Here is a 20,059-nt window from a genome sequence, read left to right as displayed (position 1 = left end):
TGGTAGACATATTCCATTGAAACCTGTTGTGTATGCTAAATGTACCATGGGAAAACGCAATATAAAAGCGCCACTTTTTCCCCTTCTGGTCGAAGATTGAACTTTTTTTTTTTATTTCATAAATCCCATGGTCGCATTAAGATTTTCAAAAAACTTGGGCTGCACATTCGGATAAGCAGTTTCTGTGGAAAAACTACTCGGGAGTACGGGAACTTTAATTATGATCTCACCCTGTATTTACTTCTTTAAAAAAAATGTGATGACGAAATCAAAAATTTCCAGGACAAAAAAAAAGAACGAAATCGTTTCCGTGGTGATTGATCTGATTCTTTCCCGTTCTTTTTGGACTTGGACAAGGCACAAACGAGAGTTTGTTTCCCGTTCGACAAAAAACATAACTTACATGAAAGCTTGAGTAAGAGGAAAACAGAAAAAAAGAAATAGCGGTCACAATATATCTAGTAATGCTCAAAAGAAAATGCTTAGCCATTTACGCAGATGGCGAACATCAGATATCACTTCGAACAGGTCTCTTGTAACATTGCTCCTGAAAGAAAAAAAAAAAACGGGGAAAAAAGTATATTTTTCTTGTGTTTTTTTATACTATTTCTTTTCTTATTAGTTATACTCTAGGGGGATCTATACTTATCAAACAACCGCAGGTTGTTGGAAAAATCCAAAAAAATAAATAAATAAGAAAAAAACGTCATTTTCTCCCGTTTATCACTATATATATATATATACTCTTTTTCAACATTTGTAGCTATTATTTTTTGTTTTGAAATAATGTTTAAAAGTATCTTATTATACCTGAAGCAGTATTATGTTCCGAGATATCTTCTCGAGAGCGATATTGAAAATTACGTAAGATTTCTTGTTTTTTCAACAACAAAAAAATGTCACTACCGTATCAATGATGTTATGATAATGGCTTTTAAGGACATTATAAGGAAATGTCAGTGTTGAAATGTTTAAAATTTTATTCTCTTTACGATATAAAAGATATAAAAATAATTTCGAATGCGTTTTCTTCTAAAATGAGGTTTTTTTAAGAGGGTATTGTTATTTTTAAAAATGTGTTTGAAAGCCATTTTAACATTTCGCTTGAATTAAGGTATCCGAGACTACATTTCTTGTCACTTTTCTTTGAAATGGTACTGGATTGAGCTTTAATAATATTTTCTGATAGAAAGTGTCCCAAAATGGTGAAAACAATAATAAATTTAGGACTACCTAATGTCATTTTCTATTAAAAAGTCATTTTTATGTCAAATTTTAAGTAAAATTAATGTAATATTCGAAACACGATTGCAAACATGATTTCTAAAATAATTGAGTTTCTAGAAATCATGTTTTAAACTCAAGTAAAATGTCAAAAAAAAAAAAGCATTCTCCATAAAACGCGTTAAAAGTTTTTATTCACGTATTACTTGTGCGTGAAAATTCAACACTAAAGTGGACGTAACTTCGATTCTGAGAGTCATATTAACAAAACAAGGCCTGTTTTGGAGTTACAACAGACATGGCTTTCACAAATTATAAGAAAATGAAAATCTCTAAATTTTCTTTGAAAATGACGTTTTCAATGTTTCAATACCTTAAACGTTTCTGAACATTATTTTTAAAATTATTCCTGGATTTTGGGATAACTACGCATTTTATGTGGCAATTTTTCTATTATTATGCTTTTGTATGTTACGTTAAATGTGATAAATCAGTTATTATGCATACTTAGCAATCATCCACGGAACCCTCCGTGCCAATAAAATGAAGGCAAATGAAGGCCACGAACTCCTTTGAAAAATAATCTGTGTACAGCAATGTAAAAAGAATGAGTTAATTGTTTTCTCATCGAAGCTCACAGACCCCTGAAGTCTCTCCGAGGAACCTTAATTAAAAGCGAGAGAGAGAACCACCGATTTTGACTAAGTAAAAATAGATAGAAATTTGGGGGGGGGGGGCAAAGACTTCTAATTTTAAAATTTAAGGAATCAAAGCAAAAACTCAGAGTTCTTACATTTGAAAAAAAAAAAATTTGTTATGAAACTGTGAAATTTCACTGGTTGGTGGTTGTCCCCCTCAAAAAAGTACGGGGGCTCCATCAGGATTTCTGATATGCTTTGGTGGAGCATGGTCTAAAAAACACTGTTATAGGGGGAATCTAAACTTATCAAACAACCGCAAATTGTTGGAAAAGGCAAAGAAAAATTTCAAAAAACATCATTTTCTACCGTTTATCACTTTATACACTTTTTCAACGTTTGTAGCTATTATTTTTTGTTTTGAAATAATGTTTAAAAGTATCTCATTATACCTGAAGCGATATTGTGTTCCGAGAGATCTTCTCGAGAGTGTATCGGAAATTACGCAAGAGTTCTTCTTTCAAAAAAAAATGTGGCTATCGTATCGATGATGTTATAATAATGGCTTTTATGGACGTTATAAGAAAATATCAGAGTGTTGAAAAATGTTTAAAACTTTATCATACTATTTTTTTTAAAGATATAAAAATGAATCCGAATGAATTTGTTTCACGATGATGTATGTTTTTGAAGAAGGTATCGTTATTTTAAAAATATGTTTGAAACTATTTTGAAATACTCACTTATATTTTTCTCCTTTAAGATCTTGTATTTTTTTTTGGGGGGGGGGGGGGGGGTTTCTCTTCAATTAAAATATTTTTAAGGTTATTTTTAAAATTATTCTTGGTTTTCGGGATAGTTACACAATTTTTTAGACCATTTTTCTATCGTTATGCTAGTGCATTTTACGGTAAATGTGATAAATCGGTTGTGTGTGCATACTTACCAATTGCCTTGGTAAATTTCATAAATTTATCACTTTTACCGTCAAATACCCATAATACAAAAGCGTCGTTGGTGAATAAGATAAATACTAAAAAATTACCAGCGATTATGCATAATAACCAAGTGTCATTGGTAAATTTGATAAATACTTGAAATTTATCATTTTTACTGTGATTATGCGTAATACCCTCGTATAATTGGTGAATTTGATAAGTACGAAAAAAATTCCAAATGGGTCTAGTATGTGTGATGAATATAATTGGACCCCAGAATGATAACACATTCTACGATCGTCCCCCGATATAATCATATAGTGCATGTATGAATTATCTATAGTGTATTATATAATGCGGTTTATCATGTTTAACAACGACGAGATGCTTGGATATTATACATAATAATTCCCGGTATAAGTGATAAATTTGGGGAAATTTGTCAAACTCACCAAAATGCTCTTTCATTATGCATAATAACTGGATTTATCATATTTACCCCGCGTAACATGTAGCGTCGCGTCTCCTAGAGGCATCACGGTGAGCTGGAGATATTGAGTGCATGTTAATATTCTGAAGTGGTTCTTTTATAAGCGTGAAAATAGTCTACTGTAAACTATTCTGGGGGGGGGGGAGCAGCAGAGGAACCATGAATTAGGGCAGCGAAGCTGTGAGTAGCCAAAGTTTGAGAACCACTGCGTTATGGTAACCGTGCTCCGTGGACCCATGTCGGACCGTACAGTTCAAAGGACAGTTTCCCTTCACTAGATGAAGATTAGTCACAATCACTACTAATAGACCAATAACAAAACGCGAATGCAACTAAATAAGAGATCGCCATTATAAAAAAAATATATATATATATTCATTTTTGACAAATCGTGAGAAAATGGGAGAGAGGAATTCGCTCGCATATAACAACAATGGGGGCGCTATTAAATCCTTAACATTGAAGAAAGAGAGAAAAGAAATAAATAACATTTGTGAAAAATAGCGAGCATTCTTCATGTCTCATCATCATCATGAGTCAGTATGTACCGAAAACCCAAGATCCGGTTCCCGTACAAAAACAGCGGGGCGGTTTATTTAAGCGTAGGCATACGCTGAATCTCGCTGTTATTTAAACGACCCCCGTGACTTTGTTTCTTATTTTATTTATTTATTTTTTTTTATCATCATTATCATTATTATTATTTTATTTTATTTTATTTTAAAAGGCTAAGAGAGAGAGAGAGAGAAATGCGCACAAGTTGTGTTTTTTTTGGGAGTGTTTCCCACGTAGAAGATTGACCTTTTATTTTTCTATTTTTCTAAACTTTTCTAGGGTCTTGTCTATTAGGCTTTCTCTTAGGTAAAAGTACGTACATACAGTTTCAGCGTTGGCCCCATGGGCGTTGGTGGGATTTTTTTTCTTTCACTTCATTTTGAGACCTGAGTGATGTACTTTTTGCTTTTATATACATCATCATTATTTGTTTTCTCGTTTGTTTTTTTTTTTAATATTTCAATTCGCTAATGGAACAATTCGCACAGGTCGGTCTTTTAGTTGAGGTTGAAACTGGGTCTATTCATGTGCGAGTCGATTCTTAATGGCATTATATGATCTTCCATGTGAAGGTACAACGTGAAAATGCTTGTGTTTTTAGCAATACGTGTTACTTAAGATGTCGGTCATGTTTTCTACCTTGGCATTATGCCGGCGGATTATTAAATGATGTCATCGTTTTCTGTTCCGATTTGTGCCAATAGTGTCCTGAAGGTGCCCTTTATTCAAAAGTTGTGATTATATTCAAAAATTTCATTAGGAAATTCGATAGATCCGTTATAGAGTGAGTGAGGTATGTTGATGATTCATTATTCATGTTTGAAATTATTTCGCAATTTTTTTCATGATTGTTTTAACTTTTTATTTAGTTAGATTTTTTGACATGGATTCTAATTTTAAACTACATTCAGCAAATTATATGTTTTGATATTTATTATAAGCAGTGGTCAAAAAATCGAATAGAATGATCAGCTTCATTTTCAAAAAGGTCTCTTCGCGTTCTCTTAAAGTGACCCTTCCAATTTTTCAGGGACTTATGTTTTTGAGACCATACCTACACAGGGACATAGACTTGTGTGAGGGTGTGCAGAGAAGAGCTACGCGTGCTTTCGTTGGCACACGAGGCTGTCAGACCAGACATGGCCCGGGCTTTGTTCCTTTCGAGGTATAAGCCCTTTACCAGTGTGAGTTTGGCCATTGGCCCACAAGGCTGGAGCTATGAAGAAACACTTGATTTCTTTAACATGTTTACATTGGAATAACGCGGTTTTCGTGGGGGGGGGGGGGGGGGTTATGGTCGAAGTATTTAATATTTTCAACCAGATCGATAGGATAGACTAGGGGTTCTTAGCCTATGTTTCTCCTGAGATGGGTCGTTATCTAAATTCGCTAACAACCAGGGACTCTGATCAACGGAGCCAGAACTCAAATGTGATTCTCAGGGCTTCCGAGAAGGGCCGTACAAATTCACTTACAGTCGTAGATTCTTGAGCTATGGATCACGACCCAACCTTAATTCGTTAGAGCTTCCGAGATGGGTCGTAAAAATTCATTTACCGCGAGGAATTCTTAAGTTATCAGTCACCTCTTGCAACTTTGTGCAGGAGCTTCCAAGATGTGTATTACAAATCCTCTAACAATCAGGGGCTCTTGAGATTGGGGATCACAACCCAAACTTAATTCACAGGGTCTTCCGAGATGAGTCATAAAAATCCACTTACAGTCCTGTTATAAAAGCATTTATTGCTTCACTGTTTTCTCTAATTTCGAAAAACACAGTCACATGGCTCGCGAAGCCCATCTTGTTGCTGATTTTGGGTCGCAGCTGAAAAGGTTTAAGAAGCCCTGGGATAGACCATGAGTAGAGATACGTAAATTTCTTATTTACGAAATAGGTACGATAAATGCAAAATTTGCGAAATAAACACGATAAATGCGAAATTTGTGAATTTTGACGATTAAATGTTAAATTTGATTTTTCACTACTTTTCCCGTGAAATATCGATAATTAGCAGATTTAAAAACGAAAATTGGTCATACTTTTTCTCAGTACTTGAGTCTTGCTTCCTTGTGCTTAAAAGCTAATATTCTTTTACGAAAACTAGATCGCCTCTTTTGCATATGATTGTTTTGCAAAATATGTGATGCCTGGTTCATGTAATCTTCCCTCAGCTTTAAAAATGATGTTCCAACTCGTATAATATAGTGTTCGGTTGGCCTCGAAATGAAAAGAAATGAATTATAGTGTAAAAGATTGTAGGTATGAATTATAATATACAAGAAAAAAACACTTCATATTCGATTTTCGTACATGGACCTAAGTTATAGACCTAACTCGGGCCAAAGCTCGCAATTTCTGACGCTACCACATGATGGGGACTTCCGGTGACGACGTCACTCTCAACTACGAATGTTTCGACAGCTTTTGGAGAGTGACATCATCTTCGGATAAGTCGCCATCGGGTGGCAGTGTCAGAAAAAGATGTATTTCTGTCGAAAAGTCTAGTAATGACTGTATCCATTTTGAAAACCTATCCAAAATTCTAATATCTCAATAATTTCTGTTTCAGGTCACCGACGCTGACCACGAAGTTCTGTGAATCCAGCCAAAGGTAAGAAAAGAATTATAATCAGTGGAAAACACTGGAAGAGAACTTTCCAAGAAGAGAGGACTAGTTATTGTCAAATTTTTTTCTTGAATCTCCATTTTTCTGATTATGTTATTGTCAAAGCGACTTTCAGTCGAACGTTATTACCTCTGACGACGTAGGATGCGGTGGCCTAAAGACATGATCATGGAGACAGTCTGCGGAGAACTCGAAGAGCTTGAACTTGAAGCGCACCATATCTTGCTCAATGACGTAAGAAACCAATACCATTTATTATTATTGGGATACGTAATTTTCGTATTTACCAAATATATGCTATCATAGGCGTAAACTTGTATCCGGTCCATAGGCGCGGCCCGTGCCCCGACCCCCAACAATTGTCACAATCTTCTTAATAATTTATTGAAATAATAGGTTTGATCCCCACCACCCCCCCCCCCGCCCCGCCCATAATTTTGAGTCCTCCCAATATTTCCAACAAGCTATGGATGCGATAAATGAAAAATTTCCCATTTTTGATTGGATAAATGTGAAAGTTTGATTTTTTGCCACTTTTCTGCAAAATCTTGATAATTTACACTTTTGAAGCAGAAATTGCAGTGATTTTCCTGAGCACCTTAATTCTAGAACTTTCAGTACTATAACTCGTATATATTGGCCATATATCATATATTGGCTTCGTGATTAAACTATTTAAAAAATTTGCCGTTCGTTTAGTTCATTTTTTGCGGATGAATGCAAAATTTTTGATTTGACAAATGTTTTTGCAGATGAATGCAAAAACATAAATCAAGCTTTTGATTTTTTTTTTTTTTTTTTTGAATGAATCCAAATTTTTGTCTTCATTTTTGCGAATAAATGTGAAATTTTTGCGAAATCAACGTATCTCTAAGTTATCTAATACTAATTTGTGACATGGTCTTAATATTCGACTAATATTTTTTTTCTGGCTCCCGTGGAATCTCGTTCCTACGTTAATTTGTCTTTTACACTGAATTTTACATGCAATAAATTTGTTCAAGGGGAAAATCTATAAATTCCCGAGCTTTCCCCGAAGAAAAATTATGACTCCTGTAGAGCGTTCGTATTAAGTTACAATGGAATCCGGAAACGGAATATATTTCCCCACGATATTGCTTGTTTTATTGCCGTTTCTATCGTAAACTTACTTGGCTATTAATTTACGCTATTTTAAGAGAGTTAGTCGTCCCTCTATGTTTCTCTTTCTCACTAATAAGTATGTTCCGCCAGTCGCAAATTTACTCGAAATTCTCGGAGGAAAGTGAAATGCGAAATTCGCTCAACAGCGAATTTCAAAGTTTTTCTTCACGCGTGAGAGAAATAAAATTAAACTTATTTCTCACGGCGATTTAAAAGACTTTTAGCGAATATTCGAAAGGGGATGAAATTATCCTTTAGAAATATTTTTTTCGAAATAAGTTTTAAATTTCTACATGAAAAATTAAATTTACTTTACACTGAAATATACAGGGGGATATAAATTTACTGAACGATAACACAGATTGAAAAGAACATTTTTCGTAGAAGTATTGATGCGTGCCTGCGACGGTTTAAGCTCTAACGCCCTGTTCAAGCGTTATCAGGTGAAAACAACGCAAGAAATATGATTAATTTCTTAATTACGGTATTTCGTTAAGTCGAGTTCACAAATGGCTTTTTCAAAATGCATTTTTCCACCTGTAAAAGTCTGTCTCCGGCATGGCATTATCAAAATATCTTCGTCTAATATTTATCCTAGGGATCTAAGGTGATCACATCTGCTACTGTGATTTTGCAAATAATTGCAGTATTTAAAAATCCAGGTAGGGTAAACATATTTAAGCATTTCAAGTCAAACTGCGTCCTCTAACTGTGAAAAAATGTTTTTTTAATGTGATTTTTTACGAAGATTTAAAGCAGGGGCGGCCAACAGCTAGCCCGCGGGCCTCATGCGACCCTTGAGATGATTTTGTCCGGTTTGCGACTAGGTAAAATTATTGTTCATAAGGAATCCTGTAATTAGATCTGCAATAATTCTTGTGTTGTTTTCACCTGCTAACACTCTAGTTCAATATCGCCAAAATAGACCGATAGAGCCTAAACACGTCCTTAGCAGTCTTCTCATGAATTTTTTTTGACAAAAAAGATTTAGTTTGTATTCTATCACACCTTAAATATTTTTTGCCATGAATTCAGAATCACTCTTTACGCGTTTGTAACATCTGAAATATTGAAAAATTCTATTAAATATTCAAACACTGAAATAAAGTCTGTAAGTAAAACAAAAGCACTAAGTAAATATTGTGAAAATGTTTCGATAATTTCCATTTTTCTCCGTCAGTTACTAAGTGAAAATGAATATTAATATATTGCGATTGAGTTAGGGCCCGCCCCCCTCTTGTAAACAATTTCCTGGGTATTTTTTTGTATTTTTATTACTGTTATTATCCTAGAGAAAATGATTTCCCGTTGCCTTTTCGTAGAAATTTGTTCCAGCGGAACGGAAGGAATTTTGTTGCGGAAATAAGGAACGTGTATTTTACCGATAAATCCCGGTATTTTTCTCTCTCTCTCTCTCTCTCCTCCCCCCCCCCCTCTTTACCACGATGGCATCCATCATAAAATGCGATGTTGCAGAACGTCATCTATCTACCGTGATAAACCTTTTTCCGGAAAATATGGCCGTGAAAATGAAAAAAATGGACGTATTATCTTCCAAAAAAAAACTCGAAATGGGGGAGAAGTGAATTCTGTGTTTTTTCCATTTTTCATTGAATCAAGGAAAGGGCCGTCATAACGGGCTCACGTGGGTAAGGATCGGGAGTCATCGGGAGTGGCATTTGAGGCTACAATGTTCAAGAGCAAGTATTTGAATTGCTAGATCATACATGCTCAACCCATGTCCCCGCGGGCCAAATGTGGACTTCCGAGTCATCTGATGTGACGTGCGACAAATAACAAAACCACTCAAGTGACTCACGAAAGATATAAAATCATTTATAAGTGGCCAGTGGCACATTTCCAGGTTATTTCAGTGTCTCGCGACGTATTTACAGATCATTTAAGCTGCCAACGATACATTTGCAGATGATTTAGGGCCGTATTCACCGACATGGTTTAAATTGTAGTCACAATTTTTGCATAAGAGATCAACATGGATTGGTTAAAAACCTGAATTTATCAACCAATCCATGTGTATCAAAAAGTGTGACTATAGTTTAAACCATGTCGATGAATACCGCCCTTAAGCTGCCAACGACGAATCTGCAGATCATTCAATCTGCCAACGGTGCATTTGCGAATCATTTAAGCTACCAACGGTGCATATCCATATCACTTAAGCGACCCCAAGCATATTTCCAAATCACGGGAGTGACCTGCGGCAAACCTCCAGCGCAAGCTTAAGTGGCATGTGGTACATTTAGAAACTGCTAAAGTGGCTAAGGGGCATAGGTATCGGAACCTGAATCTAGGCTGTAATTAGCACCAGGATATTGAAGTCCCTCTTAAGTGATCACCTGGGTCAGGGAAATACGGATAAATGATCTGCAGTACGAGAAAACCGCAGGTGAACGATCACCGGGTTGAGGGGAATCTCGGGGTAAGTGATAAAATGGGCGAAAAGCCTGTGTGAGAAACATTGGCCAGTGTGAGAGAGCCGCGAGCATATCATCGCTAAGGCAAGATAGCGGCCGAGAATACTTGACATATTGATTGCTAGCGCTTGAGAGCCGCTGGAACCAAAATTTAACCATCGCTCTCTGGACCCAAGGCCTTCTTTCAGAAAGACATACAGCGATTGGCTAGACAAAGGGACCTTCGCCTTTAGGTCAAAGGCAGTTATTTCTGACTGTGCAAGCAGTTTATTGTCGGGGTGGGGCTCTTTCTACCTGACCATATTCCTCATGGATATCGTATATGCTTCCACAATAATTATAATTTATTAACCGTGATAATTATATCATCCAGAATAGCTGAATATAAATTGGTATATGTACTGACAGAAATAAAATAGCTAAAATTTTTTTTTTTTTTTGGTTTTTTTCAGAAATGGAGGCAACTTTTTGACAAAGTAAGTATTTCGTAACTATTTGTGTTCTTGAAAATGTCATTATAGTGAATTTTAATCACTAATAATTCTAGTTAATAATTTAGATTAACGTCCTTTGTAGAAAAGTATTGTACTGGGTGTCCCATAAATTCGTAAATGAAAAAAAAAAAGTAAAATTTGAAGGAACTGGTGTATGTTTTGGCTTGCAAGAGTATGTTTGGCTTTTCACAAAAGGGGAATTTTCGAGGATGACGGCACTCTCGGCTATTCATACAAAGGTTTTTAACAGCTGACTGATGCGTATTTTGCAAAGGGAGAAAATTCAACTGCCTTTGCGGGAAATCAAACCCATGTCCTTTCAATTTCCGGGTGAATGCCCTAGACCACTAGATTACAGAGGCAACCGAATATCTTAATCTTTCCTTGGAGCTCGTCTGCACTGAATGGGACCGTACATGAACGGTCAGTCAGACCTAACTCAGGCCAAAGCTCAGAATTGGTGACAATACCACCAGATGGTGACTTATACAAGGATGACATCACTCTCCGCTACTGAAAGTTAAAGGACGTGGGTTCGATTCCCCGCAAAGACGGTTGAGTTTTTTCCCTTTAAAAAATTCATCTTCGCAACAGCCAGTTGTTAAAAAACTCGGTATGTTAGCGGAAAGTGACTTCATCCTTGCTTAAGTCGCCACCTGGTGGCATTGTCAGCAATTCTGGTCTATGGCCTTACTTGGGTCTGGCCGTCCATGTACAGTCTGATTCAGTGCACACGAGCTCCAAGGAAAGATTAAGATATTCGTTGCTTCTGTAGTCTAGGGCGTTCACCCGGCAAGTGAAAGGACGTGGGTTCGATTCCCCGCAAAGGCAGTTGAATTTTCTCTCTTTCCAAAATATATAAGCATATCTGCATCAGCCAGCTATTAAAAACCTTTGAAAAGGGGATTTCTTTTTTGCACAGGGAAAAAAAAGTTCGAATTTTGTCGATAGAGGACGCTGCCCTGCACAAAATCGAATGGACGTAAAACTTTCTTCAATCTCTTTTGTGTCTGAAACGTTCGTAAAGCTTCAGCTGGTGATATGTGCCTGAGGTAAAAGAACTTCGGCAACGCTGCTTTATCAACCAATGTCAACTTCACAATGAAAACCTTATAAAAGCGTTGTAACAAGAAAATAATTCAGGGTAATTCAAGCTGTTAATCGCGCACCCTGCATTTTATAGGGCTGAGTTGCATATTTCGTGAAATTTTCTTTCGTGCAGTGCTCTCTATCGATAAAAATTTGAACTAATTCTTTTTCTCTTGTTGTACTGAAAAAAAAAAACGCTGTGAGGAATAACTTTTTCGCAAAAATCTCACTCCCAAGTACACCAATTCCTCCAAATTTTACGGATGCTCAAAACTATTAGCGAATTCATGAAACAACCTGTATATAAAACATTATACTATAATCACAAGAGATTATCTTGAAATTTTCTTCTTGATTTTTAGAATATTTTGTGATGTGATGTCTTATGATCCCAAATAGTTCGATCCGGAGGGATTCGGAGAAATACCGTGGGATGACTTCTTGGTGGCCCTGGAAAGCCCAGACTTTCAAGAGTCCATCGACCCATCCAAGAGAGAGGTGCTCGCATCAAAAGCGAGAGAGCACAAGACGTCCGCTATCACTTTCGATGACTTCGTGGCAGTGGCAAGTGCTCATTTTTAATTCATTGTCTTTTTTTTCCCCCGAGTGCCGTTCAAGTTGCACCGACAACAGGTGCGGCCCAACCAGACACGGGGACCCTTTTGCCAAATATACCTCATTATATGTGTAGATTTCCATATATATATTTTCATAGCCGAAACGCAGCCACCTGGTTTTATAACAAAAATTAATTTTAGTTAACTTTATTTCATTTACTTACACGAGTGGGATCTGTCTCTCGTGTGCGAAACCTAGTGCTGCCCCAAAAACTGTCTCAACAACAATACGAGCCCTCATGCAATGTTATATTCTAATCTAGAACATACATGCTCAACCCATTTCCCGCGGACCAAATGTGGCCCTCGGAATCATCTGGTGGGATCCACGACCTCAAACTTGATTTTGTAAAAATGAGCTAAGCAGCACATAACATGATTCCTTAAGTGGCAGATTTCCGGAGTATTCAAGTGATCACATTTACAGATCATTTAAGTGTGACTTGTGGCCCATTCTTAATTCATTGCAGTAACGGCACATTCTAACCTTACTTAAAGGAATCTCACAGCATATTTTTACCATATGTAAGTGACTCATGGCACATTATTCTCATACTACTTAAATGACCCCGTAGCACATTCTTAGACCACTCAAGTGACCCCGCGGTATATTTACAGATAACTTAAGTGACCTGGAGCACTGCTTCAGATCACTTATGTGACCCACGACACGTTTTGAAATCAATCTATCATGAAGGGTTCCTCATGTAACTGAGACCCCTGGCCTTGCCAAGTTGGGCGTATGGGCTGAGACGGCCTTGGCTCCAACGAAGGTCGTCTTAAACGTATAGGAGGTATACAGTAGGTTTCCATTGGTTTTTTGTACCTCCTTAAAGGTCTTAACATCATGGCCCTGGAAGCTCAATTAATTTTCTTCTCATGAACATGAGACCCTTATTCCCATGGGACTTGGGCCTATATATTGAGACGGCCATGGCTTAACTTAGGACAGTTTCAAGAGCATGGGCCTCGTACAAGAGAAAGGCTCCAACCAGTGCCGTCTTGACGCATGGGCCCACTCGGGCACAGCCCGGGGCCTCACAAAAATAAGATCTGGTAAAAATTTTCTAGAATGTACCTGGTAGGGCCTCAGAAAAACCACTTGACCCGGGGGCCCATGATGCTCTTATGACGGCCCTGGCTCCAACCAGCCACAGAACGTCTTAAGAGAGTCGTGGAGCCTCCGAGGCCCTCCACCTGATTTGAAATATCTGCCTACCAATTTATACGCTTATTTTCGAAAATTTTAACCGAATAAAGTTTTCATGCCGCTTTCTCTTGAGGAAGGACCCCGGGCCATTCCCGGAAGAGCCCATGCGTTAAGACAGCACTGACCAGCCACCAATATTTAGTTTGTGCCATAAAAGTTGAATTCCCATTTGTAGATATATTGTGTTGTTTTTTTTTTTATATATCTCTTTAGCTCTTTAGCATGAGGCCCCCTATACACCTGGGTCCTCCTGATTGTGCTCTGGCTCAACACTCTCATGTAGACCTGCCGATAAGTGGAAAAATTCCACCAAAAACCAACTGAAGAGTGTGCTTATAAATTATACCACACACATTTTTATGGGCATCTTTTTATCAGCCACCTCGTTGGGCATTTTGTCTGTTGTGGCGTTGTATTTGTATTTGTACATGCTCAACCCATGAACCATGGGCAAAAACTGACCTCCGGAGTCATCTGATGTGGTTAGTGAATGCAAACCTAATTTTGTAGAAATGAACCGCATGGCAGACATACAGATCACTCAAGTGATCCGCTGCGCATTCCCAGATCATATAAATGGCCCAACAATGCATTCCCAGATCACTTGACTGACCCGCGGCACCAGTGCCGGATCTTGAATCCTGCGAGCTACGTGGCCGCAGATGGCCTCAACTGAAGGGGGGCCAATTTTTTAGGGCACCAACCGAAGAGGGGCGATTCTTTATCACCAAAATATTATTCGTTACACTTGGAAAATGTCCAGAACCGGCCCTGCGGGGCACAGTCATATATCACTGAAGTGGCCCGCAGCTGGTTCACAAATCACTTAAGTGGTTCACAGCACATTTCCAGACGATTTAAGTAGTCCGCCGCGCATTCCCAGATCTTTTACGAAGCCCACAGCAAGTTCACCCGTGGCCCGTTACACGTTTCAAATCAATGAAGCGGCCCTGCACTCTTCTAAAGGTTACGCACCCTTGAATTAAACGGTTTTTCGAAAGCGAAACTGAAATCGATCATAGATAAAATGTTAGTGCTGCCACCTATGTTTATTATACAGCTCTAGAAACAAATCATTGCAGCCATATAAATTTCATCTCAAGGAATATATTCTAAACTACATACTTAAAAAAATTAAAAAATTGTAAAATTTAAAATTTTTTCAATGTATTGTGTAATCTGTAGAAGATAAGTTTTTGAAAAAACGAGTATATATAAAATATATCTTTTTCCCGTTCATATTATCCTATAGATGGCGGCACCAACATCTCCACCGGATTTTTGTAATGAAAGCGAAAGTAAAATTTAGCAGTTGGGATCACTGATTTTTTTTTTTTTTTTTTTTTTAAATTTGTGAAATTTTTTTTTTTGTTATATGTTTTACGCAAAAAAAAAAAGTTTGAATGGGGGAAAAAAACTACTAAATTGTAGCTCTTTCTCGTTGATATTATAGCCTCTAGATGGCGACACCGAAACCTTCGCCGAATTAGCAGCTCGGGTCAATTGATTTTTGTACGTTTTTTATTCATTTTTCCTCTATTATTCTCGAAAAGTTCTAAAATAGGTTCGTTTCCTCTCTGCGATACAAAAAAAAAGTGGCACCGGACATTCACTTGGAACAGAATTCACACGCTGACCGCAGTTTCCTGTGTCCACAGTCTCTTTTTGTTGCACGGAATGTTGTTTTACAGCTGAATGACAGCGCATTCAATTGACTTCCGGGAAATTCATTCAGAATAAAAAGTTACGCATATATATATATATTTCCCTATTATGCTTGGAATTCTCAATATGTGGGAATGTAGTACCACTTTCATTTTTTTAGTGATGTTTTGGAAAGTCCGATAGCAGCTGGACAAATGGCAACAGATTCGAAATATAACCTCCATTTTTGATTGTCAAAGATGGAATTTATAAAAGTCAGTTGACCGGACATTTTTTGGTTTTCTTTTACGTCTGTTTCTTACGTTTCACCTACAATTTTAGCGCTGACATTTCTCATCCACACGGATCGCTCTTGGCAGGGCCGTCTCAAGAGTATCATGGGGCCCCCCGGGCCAAGTGGTTTTTTCGGAGGCCCTAACTGGTAAATCCTAGAAAATTTCAACCGGGCCTCATTTTTGTGAGGCCTTTCTTCTCTTGAAGCCCCCGGGCCGTGCCCGGGTGGGCCCATGCGTTAAGACGGCACTGGTTCTTGGCATGATTGACCCTGCAGATAAAGCAGAAATTAAGGGGTAATCTGCCTTCAACTAGAGTCAAAGATGTTTAATTAATCCAAGCAAGATAGTATATAATATACAGACAGACATGACCGCTAACAGCCCAGAGAGACCATCTTGGGATGGTTAGATAATATACAGTCGAATCCGATGATAACGAACTCCACAAGACCAGGAAAGAGACCACTTCGTAATAACGAGATTTCGTTATAAAGGAATTCCAGATTTTTCACATTGTTCCTTTTGTAAACTTATATGGGGGATTAAGAAAAGTTTTCGTCGAAACGAGATTTTTGCTGTAACGGTATTCGTTAAAATGGGAATCGACTATATACTTGCGGCCGTATTAAGAGGTTAAAGGATTAGAGATCGACACGAATAGGTTAAAATCCCGAATTTAACCAATGTGTGTTTTGATTTCTAATCCTTTAAACTGTGGTTGCAGTTAAACTCGGGATGCGAATACGACCGTTAACCCCGTGATTCCATATCCACACGTTTTATTCAAAAACTTACAACGTCCAGAAATCTCTTCTAGTTGTGGACTTTCCAGAAATCTTTGTGTCAGCCATGGATCCCACTTTTAGTCGTGAACTCTTGCCGCCCCCCCCCCCCCATTTATACAAGCAGAAACTCTATTCATCTAACAGTGAGAATGTTCTGGAACAATGGAGGACAGTCTATCCAGTACTAGTAAACGTGATGCGAGATAGCAATGTCATCTAATGGACTTTCTTTCAATCCGAGTACAACTCAGGTCTATCGCCAAGGGCAATTTACCACCTGGTGAGTTGTGCCGGAAGTGTGTGTACCTAACAGTCTGGAGTGCGTATCTATTTTTTTCAGTGCTGTCATCTGTACCTTAGAAGTGAAGTGAATGAAGTGCAATGATTGGAATATTTGTACCGTTCGTAGGCCTGTTGCTCTCAGCGGCGAGACTTTTTAGAACGGCTTGCATTCGTGCCTCGAAGTTGGGAACTTCGGAAATCCAACTTCAGCCGATCACCACTGATGTTACGATGGGGTTTGAACCCGCGTCCTCACGATGCGAGTCCATCATTTTAATCACTCGACCACCAGAGCGGCAAATGGACTGAAAAAGCATCGAATCGACTGAAAAATAACTAAAACAACGTTTCGTATTCCTATCGAAAGGTGTCACCACAAGCACAATTTTTGTCAAAAATCATAACAATATCACCAGTGTCTTCTACCAACGTTGCAGCGATACTTTTGCTCATTAATTTAAAAAAAGCAAACTTTTTTAAGTAATTTATTCATATCAATTGCTTTTTTTTCTAACTTAGTATATGTATTTTTTTATCATTCTACAATTGGGCCATGGGACCCCCCCCCCCCCACCCAATTAAAAGCCTCTGTACTTAGAGGTTCTCCTTCACTATATAGGTGGCAAAAACAAATTCCATAAAGCAGATCAAATGCATCCTAAAATGCAAAACTATTTTTTTTCCCCTCTTTGTTTCAAAAAATTTGAAGATATGACTTAGAACGGATCATCACGTGAATATTTTCATGCAGATATGCATCAATTTAACCGAACAAGTGTTGTGTGTCTTTTCTGGTTATGTGTGTAAACTTGGAATAGTTCAATCTTCGCATTACTGGTAGAAATACACGACGTTTCTTTAAACACCAAATTACCATGTGCATTTGTTTGGAAAGTATGAGAAAACGCTTGTTGATATCGTACGGATGCATTATAGTGCGGTCATCTTTGATTTTGGCCAAGGCTGGACAAATGTATATAGGCACCAAAAAAAAATTTTATTCTCCAAAAGAAATTTTATCCAAAGAAAAAAATTCGAAATAATGCTTTCAGGGCATAGCGACCCTCTATCATGTTGGCAGATATGCTGCTATAAATTCCAAACATTTTGGAAGCTCTTACTAAATAGCAGGCGTCTCTCGGCTTGCGATTTGGTAACTGCACAAAGAAAATTTTTTCTTTGCAACTGGATTCAAATCCGGCCCTGGAAGGCTGAATTTCCTTTTCGGCCCGAGTGGCTTGATGGTAAGATGCTCGTCTACCACGGTGAAGGTTGCCGCCAGGTTCGAGCTCGAGGGAAGAATATAGATAACAAAATATTTTCCCTAACGAGTTTGAGGTGACCACCGATAGATGGTGCCTTCATTTCCATCCCAACTGTTAACATTAATAAATTGCAGTACAGTCGAATCCCGTTATAACAAACTCCAAGAGACCGGAGAAATCACTTCGTTATAAAGGAATTTTAGGTTGTTTGCATTGTTTTTATGTAAACTTATTTGAGGGATTAGAAAATTGTTCGTTAAAACGAGATTTTCGTTATAACGGTATTCGTTAAAACGGGATTCGACTGTATAATGATATGGGCAATGTTGATGTGTGGTGAACTGATCACACTACTTGGCCATGACGAACTTTGGAACGTTCAGGCTGAACACGAGTGCGACGCTAGCTTAACTAAAAGTCCAGCAGTTTCTTGGTTCGTTTGGACAGTGACTTTCTCAACTATATGGTGTCGGGATGAGCCTCACACCCCCCTTGTCAGAAGACAAGACCTTCACCTCTAACATTAACTGCACTCTTAGTGGTCTTCTTACTTTACTTTTGCTAATTACAGTGGTGCTACTTATCTCGTTACGGTACGAGATTGCACTTGAACGACACCAGCACAAGAATATTCCACAAACAGCCCACAATTTCAGACATACGATGATAAATGGCTGAAATTCGACGGTGATTCCCCCACTTATTTAAAAACTGATAAACAATGAGTTACAAACGGTTTACGGGCTGTTAGGCCATGGTCTACCATGGCATTTTCTTCCTGACGTTTCGCCCACATCTACGGTAGGCATCTTTCTGCGAAACGTCAGGAAGAAATGCTTAGGCCACGGCCCGGAAACCGTTTGCAATTCATTGAACGCCGGCCAAGAAAGCCTCAGACAACTGATAAATAGCCTTTTTGACAGTAGCGACATAGATTTCAAGAACGGTCAAAATAATGTGACGCGACTGTATATACTTTATGAAAAAATAGGTGATAAATTTCGTAAGTTGCAACACACGGATATTTTTTCAAATTAAATAGAATACTTTTCCGAGCATCCAGTAATTACATAGTTGTTTTGCCATCATTGGCTTCTCTCTCGCGTGGCCTCTAATGGCTTGTCATGGCACGTGACTTGAGGATCCACACCTGGCACAACTTTCGATTCCTCTACCAGAACCTTTTTTTCTCTGTTTTTTACCATTTTTTCCACCAATCGCTGTTAAAAACTGATGAGTTTTTACCCCCGAATGGTGAAAAAAAAAATGGCTATACTGTATGATGATGGTAATAAGGGAAGTCGCCGCCATGGTGGACAACACATCCGTTTTCATTGTTCCGAAATTCCGCTTTCGGATTTTGCTGGTTCCGCTTCGTTTGGGGCGAAAGTGCGTGTATTTATAAATACACATTCGGAATTTTAAATACGTATTTAATTAATTCATTTATTTAGTTAGCCTATAGGTCTATTCTTGTGAATCCAGAAATTGTGGAATTTTTTATACAATGCACTAGTAATGATAATAATGATCGCTGTGAAAACACAGCGAATTATTTACTTTGGGTATTTAATTCTTAGTTTTCTTGCGTTTATTTTTTCCAATGGTATTTTCTAAAAATTGATGAAAGAGTTCCTTCAGAATGTTGCATTTGGTGCATTTAATAACAGTGCTTTCACTGCGATGCATTTAATAATACAAATGTCACAACAAGCAAAATGCCCAACGGGATGGCTGAGAAAAAAATGCCCAGTGCTTTCACAACAATGCATTTGATGACGGTGTTTTCCGACGATGCTTGTCTAACAATGCTCTTGCTGAAATCATTTTTCAAGTTATGCTTCTGTTGACACAAACTTGGATGCACGAAGATGGGCTAGAAGAGATCTCAACAATGGGATTGGCAGAGTTCTGGCGTTCGTTCATTGTTCATGATGCTTTTTAACAATGTTTGTCTAACACAATGCTCTTGTTGAAAATGCATTTCAATTGGTGACTTTGTTTTAACAGCGCATTTTTCACGTGATGCTTCTGTTAACAATGTATTCAATTGACAATGTGACAATTTTCTTAACAATCTTTTTCAATAATATATTTCAAGCAACGTTTCTCTTTTGACAATGCTTTTTTTTACCAATGCATTTGGAACAATGCTTTTCTGGCGCGACGATGCTTTTTATAAACACTACATTTCAAGTAATTGCTGACGGCGCTTTTTCAATAATGCATTTCGGACAATGTTTCTGTTGATGCTTTTTTTTTTCAACAATGCATTTTAGACAATACTTTTGTTGATAATGTTTTTCACAAATTCTCTTGTTAATCAT

The 20,059-nt window shown here is 37.8% G+C and overlaps 1 protein-coding gene across 3 annotated transcripts in view; it reads left to right on the top strand.

The window, feature by feature from the left end:
* stet (rhomboid serine protease stem cell tumor) overlaps nucleotides 1–20,059 on the top strand; it is a 209,190-nt gene that overhangs the window by 105,361 nt on the left and 83,770 nt on the right. For 2 of the 3 annotated variants that reach the window (XM_089244740.1, XM_089244738.1), the window contains 3 exons: nucleotides 6,416–6,706; nucleotides 10,503–10,526; nucleotides 12,033–12,197. In XM_089244740.1, coding sequence (XP_089100866.1) covers nucleotides 6,617–6,706; nucleotides 10,503–10,526; nucleotides 12,033–12,197 — 279 coding nt within the window. In that variant the 5' untranslated portion in view covers nucleotides 6,416–6,616. Of the gene's footprint in view, nucleotides 1–4,358; nucleotides 4,639–6,415; nucleotides 6,707–10,502; nucleotides 10,527–12,032; nucleotides 12,198–20,059 lie in introns of those variants that run through there. The other variant, XM_089244739.1, reaches the window with a different exon arrangement.

This window comes from Pholcus phalangioides, unplaced genomic scaffold (genome assembly GCF_987345545.1).
Source record: "Pholcus phalangioides strain wild (caught in Gottingen) unplaced genomic scaffold, Ppha-v1.0 ptg000015l_1, whole genome shotgun sequence".
NCBI lineage: Eukaryota > Metazoa > Arthropoda > Arachnida > Araneae > Pholcidae > Pholcus > Pholcus phalangioides.
Note: the sequence above shows the minus strand (reverse complement) of the source record. Positions and strands in the feature narration are given on the sequence as shown.